Genomic DNA, 13,189 nt, shown 5'->3' with positions numbered 1-13,189 from the left:
TTGCATTATTTGCCTGAGCCTGAACAGATCTACATTTACTCTGACCTCCGGACTGACTTAACTTCACATTTATATTTGATTGCACATCATCCCCTACTGCTCTTCCACTCTGTATCCCATCCCCCTGCCGAATTAGTTTAACCCCCCCCCGTCCCCCCCACCAGCACGAGCAAACCTCCCAGCAAGGATACTGGTCCCGTTCTGGTTCAGGTGCAACCCTTCCATCTTACACAGATCCCACCTTTGCCAGAAACAGGCCCAGTGATCCAAGAATCTAAAGCCCTCCCTCCTGCACCATCTCCCCAACCATGCATTCATCTGCTCTAACCTCTTATTCATATACTCACTAGCCCGTGGCACTGGAAGAAACCCAGAGATTACAACCTTTGAGGTCCTACTTTTTAATCTGCTGCCTAGCTCCCTAAATTCTTTTTCTATGGATTTTCTAACCCTCTTTCTACCTATATCATTGGTACCAATGTGGACCATGACCTCTGGCTGTGCATCCTCACCCTCCAGAATACTTTGTAGCCGCTCAGTGATATCCAAGACTCTTGCACCAGGGAGGCAACATACCATCCTGGAATCACGTCTGCGACCACAGAAACGCCTATCTGTTCCTCTAACCATAGAATCCCCTACCACTATTGCCCTCTTGTCCCTTTTTCTCCATCCCAGCACAGCTGAGTCAGTCAGCCATGACATTCCGGTCATGATTCTCGGTGCATTCTCCAGAGGAACCCTCTCCCCCATCGGTACTCAGAACTGAATACTGGTTAGAAAGTGGGATGTCCTCTGGGGACTCCTGCACTACCTGCCCTGACTTCTTTGTCCGTCCGGCATCCACCAAGTCACCCCTCCCGACTGTGCTCGCCTAGGCACCGGCTTGACTGCCTCCTGAAACATGCCATCCACGTAGTCCTCCACCTCGCGGATGCGCCACAGTGACTCCAGCCGCCGCTCGAGCTCTAAAACCCGAAGCTCAAGCTTCTGCAACCGGAGACACTTTCTGCAGACATGTTCACCAAGGTCACATGGCACTTCCACAACTTCCCACATTATACAGGAGGTACATTCCGCTTGGCCAAGCTGCCCCGCCATTACTTACTTTTACAATAAAAAAAACTTGCTAGTGTAATAACTTACCAGCTATTTACAATCAACTTTTATCCCCTGTACCTTTGATGCTGAGAAAGAAAAAGAGCAAAGAGCACCTTCCACCGTTCCCAGCCAATGAAGATATCCACACGTAACTTACAGCCTCACTCCATGCAAACAGCATTAGAATAGCCAGTAAATATTAAAAATTTACAGGTAGCTATCCTAGGGCTTTAATTTAAAAGGAACCTTTCTTTAAAACTACAAATCAATCACAGTTATCCCCAGGCGAAAACAGGTGCCACCCACCGACCAATCAGCGCCCAGAATTTCAGTGATGTCACTTTTTTTTTTACTAAATCCAAACAGAGCGTGCTCAGGAGCAGTCAGAAAGTCTGCCGCCGCCCCAGATGTCAGGTAGGTCTTGCCACTTGCCACTTATCAGCCCAAGCCTGGATATTGTCCAGGTCTTGCTGCATTTCTACACGGACTGCTTCAGTATCTGAGGAGTCACGAATGGTGCTGAACATTGTGCAATCATCAGCGAACATCCTCACTTATGACCTTATGACAACCTTGATGAAGCAGCTGAAGATGGCTGCGCCTAGGACGCTACCCTGAGGAACTCCTGCAGTGATGCCCTGGAGCTGAGATGATTGACCTCCAACAACCACAACCATCTTCCTTTGCGCTAGGTGTAACTCCAACTAGTGGAGTGTTTTCCCCCTGATTCCCATTGACTCCAGTTTTGCTAGGGCTCCTTGATGCCATACTCAGTCAAATGCTGCCTTGATGTCAAGGGCGGTCACTCTCACCTCACCTCTTGAGTTCAGCTCTTTTGTCCATGTTTGAACTAAGGCTGTAATGAGGTCTAGTGCTGAGTGGCCCTGGCGAAACCCAAACTGAACGTCACTGAGCAGGTTATTGCTAAGCAAGTGCTGCTTGGTAGCACTGTCGACAACACCTTCCATCATTTTACTGATGATCGAGAGCCGACTGATGGGGCAGTAATTGGCCGGTTTAGATTTGTCCTGCTTTTTGTGGACAGGACATACCTGGGCAATTTTCCACATTGCCGGGTAGATGCCAGTGTTGTAGCTGTACTGGAACAGCTTGGCTAGGGGTGCAGCAAGTTCTGGAGCACTGGTCTTCAGTTCTATTGCCGGAATGTTGTCAGGGCCCTTAGCCTTTGCAGTATCCAGTTCCTTCAGTCGTTTCTTGATATCATGCGAGTGAATCGAATTGGCTGAAGTCTGGCATCTGTGATGCTGGGGGCTTCAGGAGGAGGCTGACATGGACCATCCACTCAGCACTTCTGGCTGAATATTGATGCAAATGCTTCAGCCTTGTCTTTTGCACTAATGTGCTGGACTCCCTATCATTGAGGATGGGGATATTTGTGGAGCCACCTCCTCCTGTTAGTTGTTTAATTATCCACCACTGTTCACGACTGGATGTGGCAGAACTGCAGAGCTTAGAACTGATCCACGGTTGTGGGATCGCTTAGCACTATCTATTGCGTGCTGCTTATGTTGTTTGGTACGCAAGTAGTCCTGGGTTATAACGTCACCAGGTTGACACCTTATTTTGAGGTATGCCTGGTGCTGCTCCTGGCATGCCCTCCTGCACTCATCATTGAACCAGGGTTGATCGCCTGGCTTGATGGCAGTGGTAGAGTGGGGGATATGTCGGGCCATGAGTTTACAGATTGTGGCTGAGTACAATTCTGCTGTTGCTGCTGGCCCACAGTGCATGTATCCTCAATTTTGCATTGCTAGATCTTTTCGAAGTCCATCCCTTTCAGCACTGTGGTACTGCCACACAACACGATGGAGGGTATCCTCAATGTGAAAACAGGACTTCGTCTCCACAAGGACTGCACAGTGGTCACTCTTAACAATACTGTCATGAACAGATGCATCTGTGACAGGCAGATTGGTGAGGACAAGGTCAAGTATGTTTTTCCCTCGTGTTGGTTCTCTCACCTCCTGCCGCAGACCCAGTCTAGCAGCTTTGTCGTTTAGGATGTGGCCAGCTCAGTCAGTAATGGTATGACCGAGCCACTCTTGGTGATGGACATTGAAGTCTCCCACCCAGAGTACATTCTGCACCCTTGCCACCCTCAGTGCTTCCTCCAAGTGATGTTCAATATGGAGGAGTATTGACTCATCAGCTGAGGGAGGGCGATAGGTGGTAATCAGCAGGAGGTTTCCTTGTCCATGTTTGACCTGATGCCTTGAGACTTCATGGGGTCCAGAGTCGATGTTGAGGACTCCCAGGGCAACTCCCTCTCAACTGTATACCACTGTGCCGCCATCTCTGCTGGGTCTGTCCTGCCGGTGGGACAGGACATACCCAGGGATGTTGATGACAGTGTCTGGGATATTGTCTGTAAGATATGATACCGCGAATATAACTGTCAGGCTGTTGCTTGACTAGTCTGTGGGACAGTTCTCCCAACTTTGGCACAAGCCCCCAGATGTTAGTAAGGAGGACTTTGCAGGGTCGACAGGGCTGGGTTTGCCATTGTCGTTTTCGGTACCTAGGTCAATGCCGGGTGGTGCGTCTGGTTTCATTCCTTATCGACTTTGTAGCAGTTTGATACAATTGAGTGGTTTGCTCGGCCATTTCAGAGGGCATTGAAAGTCAACCACTTTGCTCTGCATCTGGTGTCACATGTAGGCCAGACCAGGTAAGGACAGCAAATTTCCTTCCTTAAATGACATTTTACAACAATCAACTATGGTTTCATGGCCATCATTAGATTAGTTTTAATTCCAGATTTTTGAATTTAATTCAAATTCCACCTTCTGCTGTGGTGGAATTCGAACCCACGTGCCCAGAGCAATTCCCTGGGTCTCTGGGTTACTAGACCAGTGACCAGTGCAGTGACAATACCACTACGCCACCCACCTCCCCTTGAACTGTCAGGTTTAGACACTAACTTGACTGGGGAAGTCCAGCTGCTTTGACTAGGTTCAATTTGGTGGTTTTCCAGCATGTATTGGATTTCTGCTTTCACCTTGGCCTGTTTCTCTATACTTAAGCGATAAGGATGCTGTTTTATAAGAAAGGATTCCCCTACATCCCCATCATGTGTGACTAAGGCTGTACATTCTGGCTTGTCCCTCCAGACTCCTTTAAAAGGCCTGAGTAACCTTGTTAGGTCTTCTCGTTGCTCTGTATATAAATATGAAAGCATATGAAATATGAAAGGCGGTGGCGTAGTGGTAATGTCACTAGATAAGTAATACAGAGCCTGGGCTAATGTTCTGGGGACACACATCCACAAAACCTCATGATTTCTCACTTAGTCCTAGGAGTAGGGAACTCCAATACTTGTACTTTTGCTGTTCTTAGCAACACTTGTCCTTGCCCCCCTATACGCCCGAGGTAGGTTACTCTCGCTTTTGCAAATTCACTTTTGGCAAGGTTTATCATTAAATCAGCCGACTGTAATTTCCTAAACAAAGCTTCTGGTTGTTTCAAGTGGTCCTTCCAAGTGTGGCTATATACCTGCCATCATCAAGGTAAACTTCACAGTTCGGAACACTGGCTACCACTTGGTTCATTAGTCTCTGAAAAGTTGCTGGGGTATTTTTTTTAGCCCAAATGGCATCACTCGGCATTGGAAAAAACCATCTGGTGTGACAAAGGCCGATATTTCTTTTGCTTGAGGTGTTAAAGAAACTTGCCAATATCCCTTTAACATCTAATTTTGTAAGAAATGTGGCACTGCCCACTCTGTCAATGCAGTCTTCCAAGCAAGGAATTGGGTAGGAATCTGCCTTTGTTACTGCATTAACCTTTCTGTAGTCAATGCAGAATCTAGTTAAACTGTCAGGTTTAGACACTAACATGACTGGGGAACTCCAGCTGCTTTGACTGGGTTCAATTTGGTGGTTTTCCAGCATGTATTGGATTTCTACTTTTACCTGGGCCTGTTTCTCTGGACTTCAGCGATAAGGATGCTGTTTTATAGGAAAGGATTCCCCTACACCCACATCATATGTGGCTAAGGTTGTACATCCTGGCTTGTCCCTACAGTCTCTTTTAAATACCGTGAGTAGCCTTGTTAGGTCTTCTCATTGTTCTGCATCTAAATATGAAAGCACAGTGTCCAATCTTGCTAACAATTCAGTATTAGCTAACCGGATAGTAGGACGTTCAATTTGAGAATTGTCTAGGCCTCCTTCTGCCTCATCCTCACTGTCCCTACTACCTGACATACCTGTGCTTGCTTATCCTCCTCCAGCGATGATATTGTTTCAACATATTGATATGACACAGCCAATTCTTTTCCAGCGATCTGGGGTGTCAATCAAATAATTTACTTTACCCATTCTTTTGACCACTTAAAGTAGCCAGAGGCACTGCACAAAGAACAGCCAGGCGCTGTGCAAATGACTAAAGGCAACACCAATGCAGTCGTATTCAGCTGGCCTCCGACACCGGAAACATTACAGGATTATATGATGGCAATAAGACAGCTTTTGGGCCAACCATCAAGAAGATCGCCCCTCTCAAGACTAAATCAGGGGAAACGATCACTGACCAACGCAAGTAAATGGACCACTGGGTGAAGCACTACCTAGAACTGTACTCCAGGGAAAATGTTGTCACTGATACTGCCCTCAATGCAGCCCAGTCTCTGCCAGTCATGGATGAGCTGGACGAAAAGCCAACAAAATCGGAACTTGGTGATGCCATTGATTCTCTAGCCTGTGGAAAAGCCCCTGGAAAGGATGGCATTACCCCTGAAATAATCAAGAGTGCCAAGTGTGCTATACTCTCAGCACTCCATGAACTGCTTTGCCTGTGCGAGGATGAAGGAGCAGTACTACAGGACATGCATGATGCTAATATCATCACCCTGTATAAGAACAAGGGTGACAGCGGTGACTGCAACAACTACCGTGGAATCTCCCTGCTCAGCATAGTGGGGAAAGTCGTCGTTCGAGTTGTTTTAAACAGACTCCAGAAGCTGGCTGAGCGAGTCTACCTTGAGGCACAGTGTGGCTTTCGGGCAGAGAGATCCACCACTGACATGCTGTTTTCCCTTCGTCAGCTACAGGAGAAATGCCGCTAACAACAGATGCCCCTCTACGTTGCTTTCATATATCTCACCAAAGCCTTTGACCTCGTCAGCAGACGTGGTCTCTTCAGACTACTGGCAAATATTGCATGTCCACCAAAGCTACTAAGTATCATCACCTCATTCCATGAGAATATGAAAGGCACAATTCAGCATAGCGGTGCCTCATCAGACCCCTTTCCTATCCTGAGTGGCGTGAAACAAGGCTGTGTTCTCTCACCTACACTGTTTGGGATCTTCTTCTCACTGCTGCTCTCAAATGCGTTCAAGTCTTCAGAAGAAGAAATTTCCTTCACACATGATCAGACGGCAGGTTGTTCAACCTTGCTCGTCTTAGAGCGAAGACCAAAGTACGGAAAGTCTTCATCAGGGAACTCCTCTTTGCTAACGATGCTGCATTAACATCCCACACAGAACAAAGTCTGCAGAGATTCATCGACAGGATTGCGGCTGCCTGCAACGAATTTGGCCTAAACATCAGCCTCAAGAAAATGATCATGGGACAGGACGTCAGAAATGCTCCATCCATCAATATCGGCAACCACATTCTGGAAGTGGTTCAAGAGTTCACCTACCTAGGCTCAACTATCACCAGTAACCTGTCTCTCGATGCAGAAATCAACAAGCGCATGGGAAAGGCGTCCGCTGCTACGTCCAGACTGGCCAAGAGGGAGTGGGAAAATGGCGCACTGACACAGAACACAAAAAGTTCGAGCGTATCAAGCCTGTGTCCTCAGTACCTTGTTCTATGGCAGCGAGGCCTAGACAATGTATGTCAGCCAAGAGCGACATCTCAACTCATTCCATCTTCGCTGCCTTCAGAGAATCCTTGGCATCAGGTGGCAGGACCGTATCTCCAACGCAGAAGTCCTCGAGGCGGCCAACATCCCCAGCATGTACACCCTACTAAGCCAGCGGCGCTTGAGATGGCTTGGCCATATGAGCCACATGGAAGATGGCAGGATCCCCAAGGACACATTGTACAGCGAGTTCATCATTGGTATCAGACCCACCGGCCATCCATGTCTCCGCTTTATAGACGTCTGCAAACGCGACATGAAGTCCTGTGACAGTGACCACAAGTTGTGGGAGTCAGTTGCCAGTGATTGCCAGAGCTGGCAGACAGCCATAAAGGCGGGACTAAAGTGTGGCGAGTCAAACAGACTTAGCAGTAGGCAGGAAAAAAGACAGAAGTGCAAGGAGAGAGCGAACTGTGTAACAGCCCCGACAACCAATTTTATCTGTAGCACCTGTGGAAGAGTCTGTCACTCTAGAATTGGCCTTCATAGCCACCCAGGCGCTGCTCCACAAACCACTGACCACCTCTAGGCGCTTACCCATTGTCTCTCGAGACAAGGAGGCCAAAGAAGAATATGGACTACTGAACCGTGCTGTCAGAGGTTCACCCTGTAAAGGCAGTAATACTAACAGCTCATCCCCTGGTTGAAATGTTCGGGTCTTGGCATGCTTGTTTGCCATTTCTTCATGGTTGTTTGGGAAGCTTTAAGTTTAGTGGCCCTGAGCCACGCAGGCTCTCGTGAGCTGTTCCTGGAACACAGATATATAATCTATCACAGAAGATTCGTCCCTCTGTTCTGAAAACTTTTCTTTAATTAGTTTTAGAGGACCTCGTCTCTCATGTTCATAAACTAATTCAAAAGGACTAAAACTGGTAGACTCATTAGGCGAATCCCTAGTGGCAAACAAAAGAAATTCCAGCCCTTTATCCCAATCATGGTGATATTCATAACAGTGTGCCCTGATCATTGTTTTGAGGGTCTGAAGGTACCTTTGTAAAGCCCCTGTGTCTGTTGGTGGTATGCTGAAGACTTGAACTGTCTTATAACCAAATTACCCACACCTTCCTGAAAGATTTCAGACACAAAATTGGTACCTTGATCCAACTGAATCTCAATTGGTAATCCATCTCTAGTGAAGAACTGGGTTAACTTCTCTAACACTACCTTAGCAGAAATTGTTCTCAAGGGAATGGCCTCTGGGAACCGAGTAGCCGTATCCATGATAGGGAATATATATTGCTGCCGCACTTTTGTTTTCGGTAAAAGTCCTACAGAGTCTATCAACACCTTACTAAATGGTTCCCCAAAAACTGGTATGGGAATTAGAGGTGCTGGTTTTATGGCAGGTTGCGGTTTTCCCACAATCTGTCATGTATGGCACGTTTTACAAAACTGCACCACGTCCTTGGAAAAACCTGGCCAGTAAAAATGTCGACTTATAAGTGATTGGGTCTTCCAGATTCCCACATACCCCACTGTAGGAATTTCATGCACTAACCTTAATATTTCCCCCGATACTTGGGCGGTACCACTGTCTGGTGAACAACCGTTCATTGTTCTTCCGCAGGTCTGTGAGGATGTCTCCACTTTCTCATCAGAATCCCATGTTTAATATAGTAGCCTTCCGGAACTCCCTTTGCCTCAGTTTCAGTTAGAGCCAATTGTGCCACTTTACTTAACACTGGATCCACTTGCTGAGCCTTGATCAGAGAAGACTTACTGAACATTTCCTTCAGATTATCCAAATCCCCAAAGAACGTTTCAGATATTTGACTATCTGACTGCGGTGCCAATTTTACCTCCAACAATGGAACGTGTTTAGCCATTGCTCGGGTTACTACACATGAAGGAAAAATTCCTGGAACCTTTTCCTGCACCTGTTCTGTCTCTTGAATTTCACTTGATTTTTCCTTGACTACTGGAGAAATTACTACCTTCGCTCCGGCCAAATCATTCCCAGGAGTAGGTTAACTCCATTTACCGGAAAACTATGGACAACTCCGACAATTACCGTTGCAGGCATTTGGTTACACTCTAGGTGCACCCGATACAAAGGTATTTACTCCCGGCCAATACCATTCACTAAAACCTTGGCATTCAGTGCACTCCTGGTGGAAATGCTATGCCTCTTCTCAGCAAAAGTGTTTGGGTGGCTCCTGTATCCTTAAGTATAACGACAGGTTTACTTGCCTCACTTGAGGGATAAGGAGTTACTTTTCGTTTTGACAAGAATTCCCTATAACTCACAGGTTTTACTCACGTCCCTCGTACTCACAGCCGTTTTTTTACCTGGCCTTACAGCTGCAGTCAGAGCTGCCTGATCTGTCGTACTCATGATCAGGGTCCCTTTCTCTACAATGGTTTTATATACCCCAATAGATCCCATGGGATTACCCCACAACTTTCAGCATTCTGCATGAAGGTGTCCCATCGTGTGACAATGGTAACACTTAGGCTTTCGGATCTCACTTCAACCCTTAGCACTTCCCTTTCTGGCCTAAGGAGGAGATCCCGGGCCCTTCCCAGCTGTCCCCGGCTACTTGCCTTCCTTTCACCCGCTCACCTTTTCTCCTTTGCGGGTTTGTAGGGGTGATGGACAAAGGATTTAGGCTTATAAACAAGCTCGTAACCATCAGCGATTTCCACTGGCTGTTGAAACCTTTTGGTTCTCTACATGGGTTCTTACTAATGGAGGGAGTGAATTTTAAAATTCTTCCGGGAGAACTAATTCCCTAAGGGACTCATACGTGGCCTCTACCTTTAGTGCCCGAATCCAACGATCAAAATTAATTTGCTTTACCCTCTCAAACTCTATACAAGTCTGCCCAGGCTGTTTCCAGAGGTTCCGAAATTTTTGCCTGTAAGCTTCCAGGACTAACTCAAAAGCAGCGAGAATAGCCTTTTTTGCCATCTCATAAACTGCAGAAAGCCTCCTCAAAAAGCATAGCATAAACTTCATGAGCTCTGCCATCAACCTGCTTTGCATTAGCAGTGTCCAGCTTTCCTTTGACTGCTTCATTTGTCTGGCTATCTTTTCAAAAGAAATGAAAAATGCCTCGACATCACTTTCCTCAAACTTCGGGAGGGTGATTTGGACAAGTTGAGTGAGTGGGCAAATGCATGGCAGATGCAATATAATGTGGATAAATGTGAGATTATCCACTTTGGTAGCAAAAACAGGAAGGCAGATTATCTGAACGGCTATAAACTGAGAGGGGGGAATATGCAGCGAGACCTGGGTGCTCTCGTACACCAGTCGCTGAAGGTAAGCATGTAGGTCCAACAGGCAGTAAAAAAGGCAAATGGAATGTTGGCCTTCATAGCGAGAGGATTAGAGTACAGGAGCAGGGATGTCTTGCTGCAATTATACAGGGCCTTGGTGAGGCCTCATCTGGAATACTGTGTGCAGTTTTGCTCTCCTTATCTGAGGAAGGGTGTTCTTGCTATAGAGGGAGTGTAGCGAAGGTTTACCAGACTGATTACTGGGATGGTGGGACTGACGTATGAGGAGAGACTGAGTCGGTTAGGATTATATTCGCTGGAGTTCAGAAGAATGAGGGGGGATCTCATAGAAACCTATAAAATTCTAAAAGGACTTGACAGGGTAGATGCAGGATGTTCCCGATGGTGGGGGAGTCCAGAACCAGGAGTCACAGTCTAAGAATACGGGGTAAACCTTTCAGGACTGAGATGAGGAGAAATTTCTTCACCCAGAGAGTGGTGAGCCTGTGGAATTTGCTACCACAGAAAGCAGTTGAGGCCAAAACATTGTATGTTTTCAAGAAGGAGTTAGATATAGCTCTAGGGTCTAAAGGGATCAAAGCGGGAACAGGCTATTGAGTTGGATGATCAGCCATGATCATAATGAATGGCGGAGCAGGCTCGAGGGTTGAATGGCCAACTCGTGCTCCTATTTTCTATGTTTCTAAATGTAAACAGCTCTCCACTGGGTCCTGGCCTGGAATCAGATCTTTCCTCACCAGAACTTTCACCGGAGTCAAGACCATCCCTTTGTCTTAATTCCATCTTTTTGAATTCAAATTCCCTTCCTGCTCTTTCTCTTTGAAATTGTAGTTCAAGTTATTTTATTCTCAATTCTCTTTCCTGTTCAAGCTTAGGTTTTCCAATTCTATTTATTTTTCTTTGTCAAGTTCAAGCTGCCTCACCCGCAACTGAATTTTAGCTAATTCAACTGAACTACCATCTGTTTCGCCTTCTTCTTCTTCTATTTGCAAATGCTGTGCTATTACTGCAATTATGTTTGCCTTCTTAGCCCCTGGTTTTAACTCTAATGCCAACAATTCTGCCAAATCTTTTAGCCTCGCCTTGGATAAGTTTTTCAAATCACTCCTTCCCCAGAAAGGTTGTAGCAATTGACAAAGACATTCTGGTAGTGTAAACTTTACTCTAATTGCACAAGAAACCTGGTTTACCTTTCCTCTTTTCAATTATCATTACCCCACTTACATTTGCACATCATCGGCATTGGGATGTCCCGCACAGAGCCCCCAATTTCATGTTACGACTGAGGCGGTAGGAGTGCACTGTTTTCTCTAGTTCCACTTCACCACAGGAGAAAAACACACTAAATGGGTGGCAGAGGATTACCGGCAAAGCTAAAACTAGTAACATACTGCATAAGACCTATAGATGTTATGGGGTCTACACACTGCCTGGCAAGTATGCCACCATCCAAAGGCACCAATCTGGTATTTTTCTTGGAACAAGTGATGCTCTCAGGCAAACAGCAACATATACATTTGTCCCCCATGTTTCGTACAGAGGAATCAAGCCATCCCAATTCTTACCTTGAGAAAGGGGCATTGCTGTAATATTCCTGTTACACAGGTCTCCACTGCAGCACCGCACTACATGACTTTTTGAGGGTGAGGTCTTGCAGGACATTTCGCCCTGCTCAAGCATAGCGAAACAACCTTTCTGGAACACAGGAACTTCTCCATTCTGTGTCACTGAAGCAAAACACAGTTGACCGTAGCATTCAGTCTGTGTGCCACATGAACTGCCCTCACAGATGCACTGATATTGATTTGAGCTGTCCTCATCTACACACACAAAAAAAGAATGACGGTCAAAATTTGGCAGAATATTAGAATGACTACAGGCAACTTTTCAAGACACTTCTTCGTTAAATTCAACATTTTAAATCATTTTGTGCACAGGTAAACTTAAAAATAAAAAAATGTAAAAACATACTTCTATTACATTCACTGAAACTGGTCAACCCCTTACCTACTGGGAAAAGGACTGTAAAGACGATGAATTAATTACACCTCACCCTGCCCATGCCAAACTACCTAAATATCCTTATTCAAATAAAAGACTAATGCAGCTCCTCGGCCATCCCACATTGGTGGGCTGAAACCTCAACATCATCACAACCAGCATGTTTGAGAGGAGCACAAACAGTCACCTTTAACAATTACAGACCAGCATCAAATACTTCCAGCAAAGTCCTCCTTCATTTTTATTTAGGTGGAAAAATTTCATGTCTCAATAAGTCATTCGAACACTCCATTCATACCATCATTTAGCTTTTCAACAAGAAATTTTCCTTCACCAAGCTGAGCCTAGTTCATCAGGATAACCAATGGAAAACAGGGACAGGATGGAATGGATGTAACATTCATAACAGACATTTAAATCAAATTTCTCCAATAAGAAACTCAGCCATTCATCACTGGGCACAGCAGCCTAGTGGTTACAGGTATCTGACCAGCAACCCAGTGGTTGCAAGTTCAAATCCAACCATGGCAAGTTGTGAAATTGAATTCAATAAAATCTAATAAATTGTGGGATAGCAGGAAATGTTGACCATGAAAACTGCCAAATTGTTGTAAAACTTGTTCACTAATGCCCTTCAGAGAAGAGAACCTGTCACCCCTACTTGGTCTGGCCTACACATGGTGTCAGTTCCACGCTATGTGGTTGACTCCTTATGCCATTAGGTCAATTAGGGATGGGCAATATCATCTTGCCAGTGTCACACACATCCAAAGAACAAATCAACATACACAAGAACTAATATCATTAATAATTTCTTCCCTTAGTTCTGAAGAAGGTTACACAGTCAAAACATCACAACCTACTTTTTCCCTTTATGGCTGTTGATGGATCTGCTGTGCGTTTGCATCACTTGCAGGGTTTTCTCTTTATTTACCACTAATAGTCTGGATGC

At 45.8% G+C, this 13,189-nt stretch overlaps 1 protein-coding gene across 3 annotated transcripts in view; it reads right to left on the bottom strand.

The window, feature by feature from the left end:
* Positions 1–13,189, bottom strand: part of LOC137370088 (activin receptor type-1) — a 174,841-nt gene that overhangs the window by 43,055 nt on the left and 118,597 nt on the right. The window contains exon 3 of one of the 3 annotated variants that reach the window (XM_068032211.1): positions 11,802–12,056. The exons of the other annotated variants lie outside the window; for them this stretch is intronic. Coding sequence (XP_067888312.1) covers positions 11,802–12,056 — 255 coding nt within the window. The remainder of the gene's footprint in view (positions 1–11,801; positions 12,057–13,189) is intronic. 3 annotated transcript variants of the gene reach the window in all.

This window comes from Heterodontus francisci, chromosome 5 (assembly GCF_036365525.1).
Source record: "Heterodontus francisci isolate sHetFra1 chromosome 5, sHetFra1.hap1, whole genome shotgun sequence".
Classification (NCBI taxonomy): Eukaryota; Metazoa; Chordata; class Chondrichthyes; order Heterodontiformes; family Heterodontidae; genus Heterodontus; species Heterodontus francisci.
The sequence above is the reverse complement of the archived record's forward strand: the minus strand, read 5'-3'. Positions and strand labels throughout refer to the sequence as shown.